An 18,527-nucleotide genomic window follows, 5' to 3' on the forward strand; every position below is an offset into this window, starting at 1 on the left:
TCTTGCAAGTTGGCAAGTGGGCATGTGACATGATCTTCTTTCAAGGTGCTTTTTATCTTTTTCATTAAAGTAGTATCAAAATTTTTCTAAAATAACATATTAACTAATATCTTAAAGACACCCATTATCCAAACCTATAAAAAAAAATGAATAATGTTAATAGATATAGTTTGTTTACCAAGTTAAAAAACCAATGGCCTTACCAAAGGAAGAAAACTCCTAAGATTTACCTCCGACCAATAATTTAATTACATGACCACGTGCAATTCAAATTTGATCGGACCCTTCTATTATAAATTTTGCTAACATAAACTTTCTGTTAGCAAATTTAAGAACCACCTCAAAAATTTCGTAGTTGTAATGACATTATGGCTTTAACTTGATTACCAATCTTAGCAATACCAGTTTCATATTCAACACCAATTGCCATTCCTTTACCCTAAAGCAATGGCACAATCTGGCCTTTATATTTTTTTCCTTTTCTCCCTCAAACATCCTTAGCCATAGATGTGATCTCTTGCAAAGCAAACTAAGTCTTTGGGACTCTATTTCTAAGGCCTGAGCATACAAGAAAATTCTATTTTAAGTGACTTTTGTAATGTAAGATGTCATCCTCTTTTGCAAGATTAGCTTTAGACATGGATGTACTTTATGTGGGGAATAACTATCATTCATTTATGGTCAGGTTGAAATTGCTGCTTTGTCTACTTAAGGAGAAACATAAGTGCCATTTAAAGAGCAGAACTGCAATTTAAAGAGCAGGTACTTACATATTTCTGATGCTTTTTTATTGGGACTACCTTGAAATGCTTATTCTATTTTATTTGTTCTTAGCATGGTAATCGAGCCCATTTCATTACTATTTTTCTTGAATTGTTAGTAAAGAACTTGAGCTGAAATTGCAAAATTTCTTATAATAATCTGATTTAAAAATGATCAAAAACACCGTGACAATAGATATTTCTTCTTTTGCATCTTTTGGCTTATTGCATCATTAATTGTAACATTCGAAATTCTTCCATACTCAATTTAGTGGGTACCTTAGGATAGAATCACTTTAATGGGCAAGGTTAGATAGTTCAAATAATTATAATTCTAACTTTCTCCCATTAAGCTATTTTAATTTTTTTTTTTATTGATTGTCTCAAAAACTTAAATTATTAGGAGAATATGAATTTATTCAATTAATCTAACAATTTTAATAGTTAAATATATAAAATGTATATTCCTGGTACAGGGATTATGAACATGAAGTACAGGGATTTTTAGAAATGGTTGACAACATTAATGGAATTTGTTCGCCAAACTTTGTGAATGGCAAATTCTATTCCAAGCTTTTCCACAGTGTCACACTCTTACAAAATCTTACCATAAAAATTGATGTGGCAAGCTTCCAAACCCAAACTTTATCCCTCAAAACAGACTACTTTGCTTCAGGCTTGCTGACTGCATCATAAATCACTCTATATCCAAATTCTAATGAAAAGCGTACCAATAGGATGCCAATTGTCATGCCATATGAATATGGTCTTCCCATCCCATACTTCAAATTTAATGAAGATCATAGCCAGATCCCTTAATTTGAGGTGCACACCATTGGGACTTTAACAGTCCATAGACACTTGCCTTTCAGCAGGTTGGAATCCTTATCCCTTGGAAGGTAAACGTTTTCCCAGGATACTTTAATGCCCCCTTTACTAGTGCTTTGGCATGACAAAAAAGAAATGGTTGAAATACGCCTGTAATTAAATTGTAATTATAATAATTTTGGCAAGCTTTCTCTAAAGTCCTAATAATCTTTTTTGGCAAGATTCCATAGATGTGTACATGACAATTGACATGACACGTTACATTAATAATTAAATTGTTATGTTCTCAATATTATCATTGAAATAGTTATTACTTTCTACCCTTGACCCTTAAGTGAGGCACCTCAAAAACCCAGAAACCTAGTACACAGTGATAGAGAGAGATCGAAGAAAATATTTATAAAAAAACCTTCATGGAATTAACATAATAACCCCATAAAGCATTTAACAAAATAGATAAATTTACCTTCTTTAAAAGCATTGCTTTGGTTGGCTTCGGCCGTGGCTCTGTGTACAGAGAGCCCTAAGAACCTGGAATTGGTTGGAACTTAAGACTCACCTTAACAAAAAAAACAAACTGAAATACTTGAAAAGGATGAGAAAAATGTAAGAAACAAATTTTTGGGTTCGTTTTTCTCATCAACCAAACTGGGAATGAGAGGATGATATATATATTTTTAATACTTTTATCTTATTGTGATATTGACCTTGTAAAGACTGAGTTTCAAGTTGGGTTGAGTCCTTTTTTCCCCCTTTTTGTTTAAGAAAGCTTGAGCTCAATTAAGTCTAGAATTTTTTTCCATGATTTTTAAAATTATTTTTTAATTTTAGATGAGAAAAACTTATATCTTTATACCAATTGAATTTGTAATTCATATTAGTGTTACATTTTTTAATTAATTAGATTGATTATAATAGTTATATACCTATTTATTATAATTTATATTTAAGTAAGTTTCTTGAAAGTTCAACAATTAACTTACTCCAAGTTGTTATCTTATTTGTACTCTTTTATAGGCCAATTATTTTTCATATACAAACAGTTTGTTCAAGGGCTTAATTTTAATCTCTTGGTAAACTACTTATCAATATACATACATACATACATACATATATATATATATATATATATATATAGATATATAGATATATAAAAACATATCATGTATAACATAACCTGATTGCAAAAAGAAGATGCTAGTAGCATAATCCTAAAGTCCCAGATAAGCTCTACCGTTGAAAGCATCAAAGAGATTGTGTTCAAAAAATTTCCAAACCAGCGGGTTAGTAATTGATTCTAAGAAAACTCTTAAGTGAGACTAAAATTGAAAAATTCAAACAAATAATAATCCCTAGAAGCTTTGAAACTTTGGTTCACCTCAAAAGGGCTGTAATATCTTCATGCAAAATCTCAAAGTATCACTGATGCATGTTAGAAAATGCCAAATCATGATCTAAAGGTAACTATTTTCACATTCTAAGAGCATTAATATTGGTGGTGCTAAAAAGTCATATTGCTATTTTTAGATCTACCAATACTAAAAAACATGCTACAATGGTGGAGGGAAAGCCAAATAATTTGAGGGAGTATTTTATTTTATTGTGTTTTTTTTTTTTTTTTTGAGAGGGTATTTTATTGTGTTAGTGGTGGTGGTTGTTGTTTATTGTAGTAAATATATTATTTTATTATATTGTTTATATTATTTTATTGTGTTGAAAGTTAAAATAAAATCATTGATGTTGGGTGTTTTGTAAAGTAAAGTAGTAAAATAGATAAAATAGTTTTTTGTAGTGTCAAATTGCTAAATTTATCGCCCAATTTGTAGATTTTACGTTGAACACACACTTGATACTAATCTACCACAGTATGAGACACAAAAGACACGGATGACACATAATTGGAGATATGAAAGAGAACTTACCAAAGCCAAATGACATGTATCTGAAGCAGACTGCGTTTTGCTAGAATGCAATATGTGTCTTCTTTTATTAATAGTAAAAAATTGGCCACCAAGCCTTAGCGGTCTGGCTTCCGCAATCTTAAGTGACCTTCTATCTAAGAAAAATCTAACTAGTATTTCCTAGCCATTTGTTAATTATATCATCCTAGGTTTTTGTCCTGTGCCCTTATACAGTACTAATCGCACCGTAAAGGTGTATTTCAAAGATAATGTAACAATAAAAATTCAAGTTAAGAAGGATACCCATTTAATCATCTTAGAACAGAGTGAATAATATAGAACTACAGCGTTTCATTGCTCTTGTAGCAAAAGAGTTGTTCATGGAAGTTCTCAAGTCCATAAAGTTAAAAGCACCTAGCCAAGGGTCTTCATTCCTAATCGAAAGAAGAAAAGCACTGCGAATGAGTTCTAAGTTCTAACCCAATGGTGCGCGTGTAAATTTACCAATCAAAGAGAGGGAAGAAATTTAAAAAATAATTACTCAATTGTCATAAAACCATTGCCTTCCAATAGTCAAACATTAAAAATTCTCAACTTTTGCACATTCCATATTCAACTAAAAAAAAAAAAATCCATGTAGTTGTGTAGAAAGTACAGCAAGCAATAAAAATCATTTCCTGACAAAAAACCAAAATAAAATTTAAGAAATGACAAAAAAAAAACAAAAAAAATTTATCGAGTATATTAAGAGTTACAATATTGATGAAATTAGCAATGGGAAAAAGAAACATAAAAGACATTATGATAAATCTTAAATTAGGTATCATGTAGATTTGCATATGGAATCAGATTATCCAAAAAAGTAGACTTATATTTCAAAATAAATAGACAAAAGAAAATTACATTCCCTACCATTGCTTGTGATATGAAAAAAATATAAATATTATTATAAAATTCATATATAATAGAATTAAAAGAATTCCCAAAAAAAAAAAAAAGAGGGAAGCAAATGTCATACAGTAGCAAGAGTAATATATATAAATAGGAACAGTTTTTGTCCTGCACCCTTACACATGACTAATCTCATCAACCTTTGGACTAAATTGTAAAGGTGTGTACTTCAAAGCTAATGTTACAATAAAACCTCAGATTAAGAAGAATACCCATTTTCTTGTTGAGAACTAATCATCTTAAAACAAAGTAAACTGCTTTTGTTGCAGAAGAGTTGTTCATAAAGGTTCTCAAGTCCCTAAAGTGAAAACCACCTAGCCAAGGGTCTTCAACATTGCCAATGAGTTCTAACCCAAGAATAACCATTGCTTTGCAATAGTCAAACACTCTGAAAGCTCTCAACTCTTGCATATTCCATATTCAAAAAAAAAAAAAAAACATGTATTTATGTGAAAAGCACAGCAAGCAATAAAATTAAACTCCTGAAGGTGTCATGAGAGCTGTAAGTTGGTATGAATTTTCCAATGTTCGAACTGCCAAGTGCTTTACCAAACGTAACACCTATATCTTTGTGTTTCCAAAATATCACTTAGAACATATCAATGGAAAAGGTTGTCTTTTTTATTTCAATGCTATAATATGAGAAACCCCTTGCAGTTTTTTGAGATAATTATCAGATAACAAAAAAATTTCAGACCCAAAAATAAAAACCAGTCACATAATTAAACAACAAATTCAGAGTCATACATACAGCTTTACTTTTTCATTACAAAACACCCTGATACATTACTTACTAGAAAAATAACAAAACATAAACAATGAATAAAGATGAAAATCTTCGAGCACAAAGAACAAAATTTTCAAATTCAAAACATTTTGATAATGCTGCTTTTGAAACCCATACATAGAACTACGAAATGAATGGAAGTTGGAAGGTCGGTTTTATTTTATTTAATTGGGCCCTGGACCTAGTGAGTGGGCTGAATTTCAAGTTGGGTTGGGCTATGGAGTGAGAGTAAAATGTCCCATCTTGAGCCCAATTTTGTCCAGACCTTATATGGATTTATTGTTGGCATACTCTAGGTTTATTTTATTTATGAATAAAAAAAATGGTAAAAGAGAGCAACATGTGACTTCCTTACTTGGGTATTACCATAGTTGTTATCTCAACCCAGGAGATCACTAATGGACATTGAGGATTGAGCCAGGGGCTTGGGCCATGGGGTTTGTTGGCGTTCTATAGTTGTTGGCACTTGGCATATGTTAATTTACTATCAGACCACTCTCATTTAACCCAGGGACTGATTGTTCATTGACCCCCTGCCCTGGTGGGCCTATGGTAGTTATGGTTCATTTAACCCAGCCAATAGAATACTACCATGGTGGCTATGGTCGCCTCCAATTAGGACGCAACATTATTAATTGATGTTAGTGTACCAAAAGATTGTACAAGAATTATTAGAGATCTTAAAGATTTGATTTGGATAGATAACTACTGGGCACTGATTATATGTAGATGGTATTCACATGGTTTCCTTTTTTTTAATCATCTCAAATATCTATCATTATCGTTTGATGTTTATGGAGCAAAAGAGTATATATTAATAATAAGATGTTTAAATATTTATTTATTTATATGCAACTGGTACCTTATAAATTGTAAAAATATTATGATAACACCAAAAATGTTATAACACTTTTACAAAAAAAAAAAAAAATTTATTTTCTATTGTGGTTGGTTTCGGTTTGATAGTTTATTATTTTATTTTGTCTTATAAGAAATTGACAACTCATTAATTATGAAAATATTATGACAATTTGTTGTATGGGTAACAAAAACACTATATTACCACGTATAAATATTTTAAAAAATAAAAAAAGAAAATAAGCTCAAAACATGATTTACAAAACTACATGTAGATGTTAAAAAAGGAAAATGGAAAAAGGAAAAAATGAAAAGAGGCCCAGGCCAGCATTAACTATCAAGTTTTGTTTTGGTCTTACGGTGAAATTACTTTTAGCTTTTCGTAACTACACACACTGTTTTGCTCACAAAGAGACTAAAATTGACTATACCAAAGTAACTGTAGAAATAGCTATATATAAACACTTTTTATATAGTTAGTAGAAAGTACAAATTTATTCACACAATTCTATTTGGCTTAATGCAAGTGCTATAAATAATAAAATATAATTTTGCAATTTGACTCATTATAAGACAAGACATTAAAATTATTATTAACCTTATTACCAAATATTTTTAAAAATCCAAAAAATTAACTTTTTATTGTCCATGATAAGTCATTGCTAATGAAAGTAATAGAATTTGTTTAAGCTATGACTAAAATTTGTATACCACAAAGAGTCATTCCATGTAAAACTAATGACACGGTCTTGAAATTATATACTAATCAAACATTTAATTATTATCACCTAAACATTCATAATAAATTTCATGGTCTTGATGGAGTATGTTCCTCCAATGTTGAAGATGTTTATCATACTGATTTAGTTCATTTTTAATAAAACTGTTGAAGTTTCCCCTAAAAAAGATATCATATACTATATAATTATAATTCTATTCTATAGGTTTGTGTTTGTGCCAAGTGGACACTATATATATATATATATATACACATTTTTCCTCCTTATATAATGGGGCACTCTATAAGTTTTTGAAATAACTAACAAAAATAAAATCTATTTTAGAAATTTCAAAAAGTTAAAAAAAATATTGCTCCTATAAACATTATACTACCAAGAAATTATATAAATTTAAAAGAAGTTTTATTATTTAGTTTATATTATTTTTATAACCTATGAAGATTTTTTTAATAACAAAGTTTGTTTTTTCTTATACACACACGCAGATATATATGTGTGTGTATATATATATATATATATGAAACTTTTAAATCAGTATGAAAAAAATTCAAATCAAAGAATTTATATATAAAAAAAAACATTAATTTGTTTAAACAAGAGTAAAATTTAATCAGAATTTGTGTAGTGTTGGGTTTTTTTTATTACTTTTTTTGGTTAAAACTAATAAAAAATCACAGTTTTAACCAAAAAAGTAATAAAAAAAAAAAACCCAACACCACACAAATTCTGATTAAATTTTACTCTTGTTTAAACAAATTAATGTTTTTTTAATTTATAAATTCTTTGATTTGACTTTTTTTCATACTGATTTAAAAGTTTCATATATATATATATATATATATATATATATATATATATATATATATATATATATATATATATATTCTCTCATACATCATACTAATTAATGACTAATTTTACCACTATTGTAAAAGAAAATAAGGTAAGTCATAGTCTATGACTCTATAATATATTTGCCTTTAAACCTTATAATTTACAAGCACAACCAACGTGACCAAAACTTGTATGGCTAGAAACATTTAGGGGGCAATTACCCTTAACTTAGCCACAAAAAAAGAAAAAGATTACAACGCTCCAAGCACTAGGTTCATTCCAATCCCACTAATTAACATCTAGTTTAATATGAATAAGCAAAAAAAAAAAAAAAAAATCTAAATTAATTTGAGGAAGAAGAGATTTCTTGAAAGTACCACTGTTTATAATGATATACATTTCTTTGCCCATTACAAAGAATTTGGGTTTCAGTTCAAAGCATACGAAGAGCTGGACCGTTTAGCTTACTACAATCATTTGACATATATTTTCGTGTGTAGTGTTTGTGTTTCGTATTGACTTATTGTTATCAAAGTAGGTTGCTAGCTTGAGGCTACAATTCTTTGATTCTATTGCAGCGCAGCAGCTGTGGTCTTGCACGAGGTTTTTCTTTTAGTGAGCACCAAATTTGGACAGTTATTGAGAGCAAGGACCTTGACCTTCCTGCTCACAAGGTAACATTAATTGTGAAACAAAGCCAATTTTCCCCCATTTACTGTTGAATATGATTTTATTTCTGTAACATTGGTAACTTATTGGTTTATATAACTATGGGCAGTGATTCAAGAAAGAAGGGAAAATGGCAGAAAGTGCAGTAAGCCTAGTTGTACAAAATTTGATTCGGTTGTTAATCGAAGAAGCGAATTTGCTTAAGGGTGTCCATGAAGAAGTTACAAGCATTAGACGTGAAATGGAATTGATTCAGTCTTTTCTCAAGGATGCAGATATAAAGGCCGAGAAGGATGACAAGAGCAATGTAGCAAAGACATGGGTAAAACAGGTGAGGGAAGAAGCTTATCACATAGAAGATGTCATTGATAAATACCTACTTCATTTTGCAAAACAAGGTCTCAGGCGAAGACAACAATTTTATTTCCTCCAGAAGATTTTTCACATTACCACAAACCTAAAAGCTCGACATGTGATAGCTTCTGAGATTCAAGGTATCAAGAAGAAACTCAAAGACATCAAAAAAAGTGGTGAAAGATATGGCTTTAATGCCATAGAGCAAAGCACATCTAGAAATGATGCTACAAATGACACATGGAATGATCCTCGAATGACATCCCTTTTCATTGAGGAAGCTGAGCTTGTGGGCATTGCGTCTCATAGAGATAAATTGATAAACTGGCTGATAGAAGGACCATCTAATCGCATGGTGTTTTCAGTGGTCGGCATTGGTGGCCTTGGGAAGACCACTCTTGTCAAGAAAGTATACGAAAATAACAAGGTGGTATCACACTTTGATTGTCGTGCTTGGATCACTGTGTCTCAATCATACAAGATGGATGAGCTATTAAGAGATATGATCAGGCAATTCTACAAGGCAAGGAGGGACTTTGCTCCTAGGGAAATTGACATAATGAAAATGCCATCACTATTTGAAGAATTGAAGACCTATTTATATGAACAAAAGTATCTAGTAATTTTTGATGATATATGGGATACAGGATTTTGGGATTATATAAAATGTGCTTTCCCAGATAATGTCAAAGGCAATAGAATAATAATCACAACCCGAAATGAGGATGTTGCACCTTCCAACAATGAATCTCTAGATTATTATGTGTACAAGCTACCATCTCTACCATTTAAAGATTCCTTGGAGCTCTTTTGCAAGAAGGCCTTCCAACGTGAAGGGGGGCAATGTCCTCCTGATTTTGCTGAGTTTTCTCATGACATAGTTGAGAGATGCGGAGGGTTACCATTAGCAATTGTAGCTATAGGTGGCCTTTTTTCAACCAAAACCAAGGTAGTCTCTGAGTGGCACAAAGTTTTTGATAGTCTTAGCTCAGAGTTTGAAATTAATTCCAATCTTAGAAGTCTCAAAAGAATTCTATCATTCAGTTATCATGATCTTCCTTATAACCTCAAAGCATGTTTTCTATATTTTGGAATGTTTCCAGAGGATTGTGCTATTGATTGTGCAAGACTAACTCGGCTATGGATAGCTGAAGGTTTTGTAAGAGAAAAGGGAGGGATGACATTGGAAGATGTTGCACAAGACTACTTGAACCAGCTTATTCATAGAAGCTTGGTTCAAGTGGATGAGGAAGATTTTATTGGGAAAATTAGAAAGTGTCGAGTTCATGATATGATGCACGAGGTAATTCTTTCAAGGTCAGAGGAATTGAGTTTTGATCTGATGTCAATGTCGAAATACTCAAATTTTGAGAGATCATCTCGACGCCTCTCAATTCAGAACAATGTGAACACTCGTTTGCAGAATATTACTACTTCTCAGACTCGTTCTATTCTCATTTTGGGGGTAGATGAGGTGCCTAATTCTTTTCTCTCTACTTGTTTTGCAAACTTCAAGTTAATGAAAATAATGGATTGTGAAGGTGCTCCTATAGATTACATTCCTAAAGAAGTGGGAAACCTATTTCATCTAAGATATTTAAGCCTAAGAGATACAAAAGTGCAAATCCTTCCAAAGTCCATAGGTAAATTGCACAACCTAGAGACGTTGGATTTGAAACGTTCCCTTGTGTCTGAACTTCCAGTGGAGATTAGTGGGCTTCGTAAGCTACGATATCTTGTGGCCTACAATTATAACGGAGATACTAAATATAATATAGATAGTCGACGTGGAATAAAGATACCGAAGGGAATTAGGCATTTAGAGTCCTTACAGAAGCTTTTTAATATTGAAGCCACAAGCGCTACACTTATAACAGAATTGGGAAGTTTGGCACAGTTGAGGAAGTTGACGATATCTAAATTGAAGAGAGAGAATGGGATGGATTTGTGCACTGCAATACAGAAAATGAGCCACCTTCGGTCATTGGGAATTAGAGCAACAAGTGAGGAAGAAGTTCTTAATTTGCAATCGCTGCCTTCTCCTCCTCTCCTCCTACAAACTCTTTGCCTATATGGGCGACTAGAAAAGTTGCCAGAATGGATTCCCAAACTCAAGAGTATAGTTAAAATTACTTTATACTGGTCAAAATTAATGGAAGATCCATTAAAGGTCCTTCAAGCTGTGCCTAATTTGATGAGTCTTTGGCTTTACGATGTATACGGAGGTGAGCAATTACATATTGAGGGAAGAAGCTTCCAGAAACTCAAGGAGCTAAGGTTTGAAAATTTGGGAGGATTAAATAGGATGATAATAGATGAAGGTGCCCTGCCTTTTCTTGAATTTCTTGGAATTTCAGATTGCCCACAGTTGAAGGAGGTGCCCTCTGGCATCCACCATTTGAAATGCCTCAAAAAACTGTATTTTACAGAAATGCCGACCGAATTCGTTCTTAGTCTACAACCAGATGAAGGCCCTGATTTTGGGAAAGTCAAGCATATTCCCTCTGTCAATTTTGGGTATAGGACTCGTGGAGAAAACTACAAAGGCTACAAGCTTGGTGATTCAGAATTGTTAAAGCGTCTAAGAAGTTGATTCGTGGAGGACCGAAGTGCCCACACCACTTTCAGAAAATTACAAGTATGTGCCCTCCCACTTATTCATTATTAGACTATTAAATTTACTGTAAATTACCAAAGTCTTTCACACAAACAATTACAAGCACCATTTTGTAAGCCACTACTCCATTTTGTTAACCAGCTTCAACCCAGAAAATGATCATAAACATTGTTTCTGGTTGGAAACATATTGAAAATTTAATGGTTCCCCTTCCTTGTTTTTTCCTTTTTCTTATACTACTGCTTCTAACAAATAAATTGCTTCTATTATGACAATTAGCTTGAAACTAATCAAGAATTTTATAGATATCACCGTGAATAGCATGAAGCAATAATTGGACAACAAGCATTGTTCAAATTCTAATTTGTAGACAACTCTTTTACTAATGTTAGTATTCACATTACCAAGTTTGTTTATTGTGGACAGGAAAGCTGATTGAGTGCTTAAGTTTTACTTGCTTATGAATTATAGTTGGTAAGCCTGAATTTCCTCCTTTCACATATTATAGACCTTTTTCTTTTTTGCATTTTATTACATTTAACTTTTTATTTATATTGCTCTTGTTAATACTGTAGGCTTAGCTTCAAATGCCAATGTTTCAAGGATTTTCATGAGCCAGATCAAACAAGATATTGCTCCTTTCTCAACCAGCCAAAACATAAGTAGTTCATTGTTGCCTTTGTCATTATTTGTTGTAATGTGTTATTGTTTCTGTATCAAGATTGTTACAATTTGTAATCTTTTCTGTATCAAACTTATGCTACGCAAAAGAGTGATGTTTTAGTTGAATTGTATTTGTTGTCTTTAGAATGGTTTAAGTGTTTCATTGGTATGACCGCATGTAATGGCTTTGATATAATAGCTAAAAATTCTTTATATTGACATTTGCTTATAATTTGTGAAAGAGTAACTAGATGTATATGTTTTCTTTCTTTATTCATCGAAAATAAATAAATAGAAACTGTATCAAACAGGCTTCTTGTTCTGATTATGGAGTGTCCTCAACTATTTCCAAAGACTAAGATATTGTGTATGGTGTGGTGCTACCATTTTGGCTTTGAGTAATTTTCTGTGCTGCTGTAGTGTTGTTGCCTAGTTTGTTGCAGATTTTGTTTTGACGTATGTTAGGTGTTATTAATTTGATATATAAATTCAGCTTTTGTTGCTTCTTTTTGAACTTCTTGTATGGTTTTTCTTGTTTCAAGAAATTTTACTAATTCATCTGAGGAAAAAAAAACTAGATATTTTTTTACCATATGCACATTCATTCATATTGATAAAAATGAAGTCCACTTCTAAACAACAAAATTGAAAAAGGTTCAATTAGTATTAAACATTGAGAATTTAGTTACTGATGAGTGTCTCCCACAAAAGATTTTGACATCTTAAGTCCTGATTTTTGGTAGGAATCCTAACTTGGAGTTTAGACTATATTTCCCCTAAAAGACTTTGTTGTTCCAAAATTTTCTGAACAAAACCTCTTGTATTGACACTGTTATCTTGTTTCAGTAAATTTAACTCATTCAAAAATAATAATAATAATTGAACTAGAATTTTTTTTTTTTTTTGCCTTATTCACAGTGTGATCTTGTTATGATGTTAGAATTATGAGCCTCTTCTTTTTTTCTTTTTGGGGGAGGGCAGGGGGAAGGGGGGGGGGGGGTTCAACCATACAAAATGAAGCATTGGGGGCACTTTAGAAGGGAAGAAAAAAGAAGAGAGCATCTAGGTCATAACTTGATTATTTTAATTAACAGATAACAGGATCACCATTGGATATCAGTAAAGGAACTTTATGAAATCTAATAATGTAAGCTTAGTTTTGATTAATTTGGCTGATAAAGAACTTAGTTTAAAAAGTCTAGCAAGTTGAAACTCGTTGGCAGAAGTTTATTAGTACATTTGCTCCTAGTAATTAATCGGTTTTGTATAGCTACCAACAATGTGTAAGCATTCCCCCTAACATTGGAGCACTGTCCAATAATCTGCTATGAATAAAAGATAAAAGCTTTCACATGCTTTCTCAAGGAAAATGCAATTTACAAAGGTGCGCTGATGGGCTTGTAGGAGATCAATGGGGAGTAGTTCCAGGCTTCCAACTTCAGGTTTTTTATTAGTGAACATCAAATTTGTAAAGTTATCAAGGATAATGACAATTACAGAATAGACATTTGCTAATAATTTGTGAAAGAGTAAATCGTATGTATATGTTTTCTATATCATCCAAAGAAGAAATTAGAAAACTGTTATGAAGAGGATTATTTTTTTGGATTGGGAAATGTCCTCAACTATCTTTGAAGACTAAAATGTCATACCGATGTGGTGTTGTCTTTTCTGTTTTGAGTAGTTTTCTTTGTTGCTGCCTAGTTTGTTGCAGGTTTATGTTTAGCTTTGATGTTTGGTAGGTATTGTTAGTTTGCTCAGTTGATTCAGCTTGTGCTGCTTATTTTGAACCTCTTGTACTGTGATCTTGTTTCAAAAAAATTATCTCATTCATCTCAAAAAACAAAAGAGAAATTATTTACCATATATGCCATTCACAATGATAAAATCGTTAGTCCACTTCAAACTAATAAACTCAACATAAGTTCAATTAGTATAAATCACTATGGATTCAGTTAATGATGAGCGTCTCCATAAAAGAGCTTTAAAATCTGACAACCTGACTTTTTGGCAAGGAAATCCTAACTTCACATTGCAAATCCTAGAGGTTTATATACTATATCTTCCTTGTTTCTTTCTCAATACTTGTCAATGTGTGAGTTCATAAATTAACTTGTCATTACCACTAAAGGGTATTGAATGAAATTTATCTGTTGTCCTTACCAAATATGTTAAGCGTAAATTCGTTCTGCTAAAAGTTTTACTTGAGCCAATGAACATCTTGACGGCTGACAATTTCTATTCAAGTACTTACCAAATGATTTTGGATGTTTTCCTTTGTTCTCTTAGCCGTGAAAGTGTAAATCCTACTGGATTGCTGGTTATCATAGAATATATATTGCATTATAATAGTATTAAGACACAACGTGATTTTCGTACAAAGTCAAATCAACATTAACAGTAACGAAAGAAATTTGCATGTGAGTACATTCTCATAGTAAAAATTAGGGGAATTATGAATACAAAATCATTGTGCCATTGTTTTTATCCCCATGTTAAATAGGTAGCTACTGAGCTTGTAGTGAGTTGCTGATGGGTCCCAATTTAGCAGCCAATGAAGAGAGGTTGGAACCAATGGAACCTCCTTGGGGCATGCTAGAATTCTGAGGGTATCGACACTGGAAGGACCCCGCATGTGTCTTCGGCGAGCAAAGACAATTCTTCCACCTTGCACTTTCTTTGCTTGAGCTCCCTTGTGAAGTTAGTGACACAAGTTAATGGGAGTGCTTTTTTCTCCACATCCTCATCCATATTATGTCTATCGCAACCTTTAGAAAAATATAAGACATTACAATTCAAACGAACAATCACAAAAGCTGTTGAATTTGAATTCCTATGTTATATTTATATGGCATGTCATAAGATGCAATTTTCAATAGTATCACAATTTTTTTTTTTTCATGGCAAGACTGTGCTACTGATTTGACTTTTTTTGATTGATTTGGTGAATGGGCAGTTCAAATTAAATTTTCTATATAAGTTCTGGAAAATTTATTGTCATGTTTTTTAATCTTCATTATTCAAAAACACTGATCAAAATCCACCACCTGGAAATCTATCCTGCTAAGGAAAGACCTATTACTCAAAGGTCTACACTGGCAAAGTGGAATTGAAGTATATTTCTGTTTCTGGTTTGATTTAGTTGCTTTTGGCTTTATCTATGAACACTTTTATTGACTAATTTACTCAAGTGCACTCTCTAAATTGAAATTGGGAACTATCTTATTGAATGAGAGTGAATAATTACATTTACACAAAGGTCCAATTCAACTCAACTATTTATAGTGCAAAATAAAAATTTAGAGAAAGGAAATTGTATATCAATAACTAACTCAATTAGCCGTTACACAGTGACAACTAAAAATATAACGAACTCCACTATTTCTAATTCCTGATCAATCACCGTGCAACATGTGTCAAACTGATTGTTTTTAATCTCATGTGATGAAAATGTGAAACCCTTTATGTCTTGCGACACCGTTTCATAAACGCGTGTGCTCCCTAAAGAGGAGACGACACCGTTTCAAACCCAAAAAAAAAAAAAAAAAAAACATATTACTTCATGCCTCTATAAGAATAATATTTTTAAAATAAAAAAGTTGTATGGTCTCAGGGGAAAATTAGAAATCAAAGATTTCTTAATCTAAATGTGTAAAGAAGAATTTCAAGAGAAATTGAGAGAATTCATTTTTATTTTATGAATTTTACAATGTAATAAGTGCTATGTAAGGGGAGAATTAGAAGAAAATTCTAGGTTAGGAGCATTTAACTTAGTAAATGTTTCGAGTAAGTAGTTTACCTAAAAATTCTCCCTTGGCTGCTACTAATCGCATTCAGGATGAGGGAGGAAAAGTTCACGAATATTGATTTCTTCTCTCTACACCCCACAGAGTAACGGAACAATTTTGCATGAGAAATGTGAAACAACATTTGACAACATTGTATGCTAAGGTTCTTAGAAAATATTTTGCTGAACTAAAAAAAGAGAAAGTCTATGTCTCTAGTGGTAGAGGCTCCTATGGATGATGTATCTGGTTTCGCAATCCCAACAAAGACCATTGAGGACATTCCCCAATCCCAACAAAGAATTATGTAACAGTTTTCTAATTTCTCTTATATATTGTTTACAGAGGGACCATTTGTATAGGATGTACCTGGCTTACATGAGCAGTAAAATGTTTACATTTTCTATTAAATAATTTCCAACCTTTATTTCTGTGTACATCGTTCATACATAAGGTATCTCTTAATTTTCATTGGTGGTACAATTTTGGAAATAATTAAGCACTTCAGAATATACTAGTTTGTCACTCTACTTTTTTTTTAAAAAAAGGCATGTAGTTATCCTTGGTGTTTTCTAAATATTGGCACTTAGCATATTTTTCCTTTAGTATTAGACTACTTTCACAAATCATTTCCTCCCAATGAATGTGGTTGACCATGTTTTCCTTCATTGGGTTTCCTTATCTTCCTTGAAGCATTCAACCTATCTCATTTCATTAGTTATGTTTATCACTGAAACTTCGAAGTTCAATCTCTGTTTTCACTTTGATTCTCCTTCCTAAATTTTTTGGAACCTTCTCTAGGATTCAACATTGACCAATCCTAAGGTAAAGTTGGCTGCTATTCAATGAAGAAAATTGAAGTTTTCTTCTTGCAAGTTGCACAAATGTGTTCTTCAAAGTTTGTGGACTAAAATCAATGACAAACTTGTTGCGATGGTGTTATCCTTTTCTTGATTTATTTGTATTAGAAGCCTTTTTTTCATGCAAGTTGCACAAATATATCCTTATCATGATTTGATTATGCATGTGGAATTATGATTTTGAATGAACGTTTCACACTCGACCCAATGTAAAAGATTGCTCAGTGATTTCTCAAATATATGAGTGCTTGTTTTTCCTTTATCATTAAGTGATAGACGTGGTTATTTATCTATATTTAGTCTTTCTTTTTTCTTTTACCATCTCAAATATTTGTCATTAATTTTTTTTAATGGTAAAATATATTTACCATTATTGTTTGATGTTTTGGGGGCAAAACATTGTTACATAATTAAATAGAGGCTTAAATAATTCTAAACAACATATTAAATATATGATTTTCTGCACAAAAATAAATAAATAAAAAAGAACAACTTCAAAAAATCTACTAGTGTAACTATGTAAGATTAGTTAGAATTAATTTGGAATGAATTTATTCATTAATTTTTGTCTAATTTTTATTATTTAATATATATATATATATACACACATAACCCAAACCTTTGAAACTCCTACAATTTTCCATATCATCATTTTAATTTATTAAAAAAAATTAATTTTTTAAACTAAATAGTGAGAGAGTCCTAACAGGAGTCTCTCTCTTTTTTTTTTTCCCCTTAATCCTAAAGTTTTGTTTTTTATTTTTATTTTTACGTGAGTCTTTCTTTTTTTTTTTTTTTTTTTTGAAACCTAAAGTGAGTCCTTTAAAAAAAAAATTCTAACGTGTGGTCTTTTTTTAAACTAAATAGTGAGAGAGTCCTAATAGGAATCTCACTCTCTTTTTACCTTAATCCTAAAGTTTTTTTTTTACATGAGTCTTTTTTTTTTCTTTTTCTTTTCTGAAACCTAAAGTGAGTACTTTTAAAAAAAAATTATAACGTGAGGTCTAATTAAAAAAAATTACTCCATCTATCCCAATTTGTTTGTCCTCTATTCCATTTTTTTTTTTAATAGCAAACTTGAAAACTTTCATTAAACAGAAGAAAATATTACATCATGATGGAGAGCTTGTTCCAAGAAACACGGATTGTCTTCCATCCACACCACAAAGTCAACAATGCTAATAGCATGTTTTGCTAACAGATGGGCAAGTTTATTCCCTGTCCTACATACATGAGAAAATAACACTTTCCTAACATCATTAGTAGAACTTTGAATCCCATAAATGATAGGCATCACCGAAATTGACAGAAGCGATAAACCTTAAAGGGCACGAACCACATTGAGAGAATCACCTTCCAAAATGAATTCCTGTAATCCGACTTCTTTGGCAAACTCCAAACCAGATTCAAACGCTTTGGCTTCCACCTCTAAAGGACCTAAAGGAGCATGGATTTTTTTGCTCAAAGCAGCCACAACCAAACCATTAGCATCACAAATTATCACACCCACCCCAGATTCGTTCCTTGCTTTGAAAACAACCCCATCCACATTCACTTTATATAACTGATTAGAGGGAGGCAGCCAACACTGTTGGAGCACAGGTTCAGACAGCCACGGTAATGCAACAGCAGTAGCTTCCTGAAATTCCAACAGCCATATTGAAGCATCACGACACAACTCCATTTCACCAAGACGTTTTCCACCATTGCGTATTTCATTACGGTTGCCCCACATCCTCCAAGCAATCGTTCCCATTAACGCAGTAGCATTTTCATCATAACGATCCATCATAATCATCTTCCACGCCAACTCTATAAAGTTGCTAAATTGAAGTGCAGAAACCGAACCAAAAATACTTGAACAGCCCCATACCCTTTTAGCTCTCATCCTCTATTCCATTTTGGAATGTCCTAAAATA

The 18,527-nt window shown here is 31.9% G+C and overlaps 1 protein-coding gene across 2 annotated transcripts; it reads left to right on the top strand.

Moving 5' to 3' along the window:
- Positions 1-682: 682 nt before the first annotated feature.
- Positions 683-12,197, top strand: LOC142640623 (disease resistance protein RPM1-like). 2 transcript variants are annotated; one of them, XM_075814801.1, is made up of 5 exons: positions 683-762; positions 8,239-8,334; positions 8,439-11,321; positions 11,709-11,774; positions 11,876-12,197. In XM_075814801.1, the coding sequence occupies exon 3, from the start codon at positions 8,460-8,462 to the stop codon at positions 11,274-11,276; it is 2,817 nt and encodes a 938-aa protein (XP_075670916.1). In that variant the 5' UTR covers positions 683-762; positions 8,239-8,334; positions 8,439-8,459; the 3' UTR covers positions 11,277-11,321; positions 11,709-11,774; positions 11,876-12,197. The 2 variants fall into 2 exon arrangements, with proteins under 2 accessions (XP_075670916.1, XP_075670915.1); XM_075814800.1 differs by having other exon boundaries at positions 11,727-11,774.
- The last annotated feature ends 6,330 nt before the right edge of the window (positions 12,198-18,527 follow it).

Source organism: Castanea sativa, chromosome 6 (assembly GCF_040712315.1).
Source record: "Castanea sativa cultivar Marrone di Chiusa Pesio chromosome 6, ASM4071231v1".
Classification (NCBI taxonomy): domain Eukaryota; kingdom Viridiplantae; phylum Streptophyta; class Magnoliopsida; order Fagales; family Fagaceae; genus Castanea; species Castanea sativa.

Excerpts from the sequence above, each read along its gene's own strand:
- LOC142640623 (XM_075814801.1), top strand. The coding sequence starts at position 8,460 with ATGGCAGAAAGTGCAGTAAGCCTAGTTGTACAAAATTTGATTCGGTTG.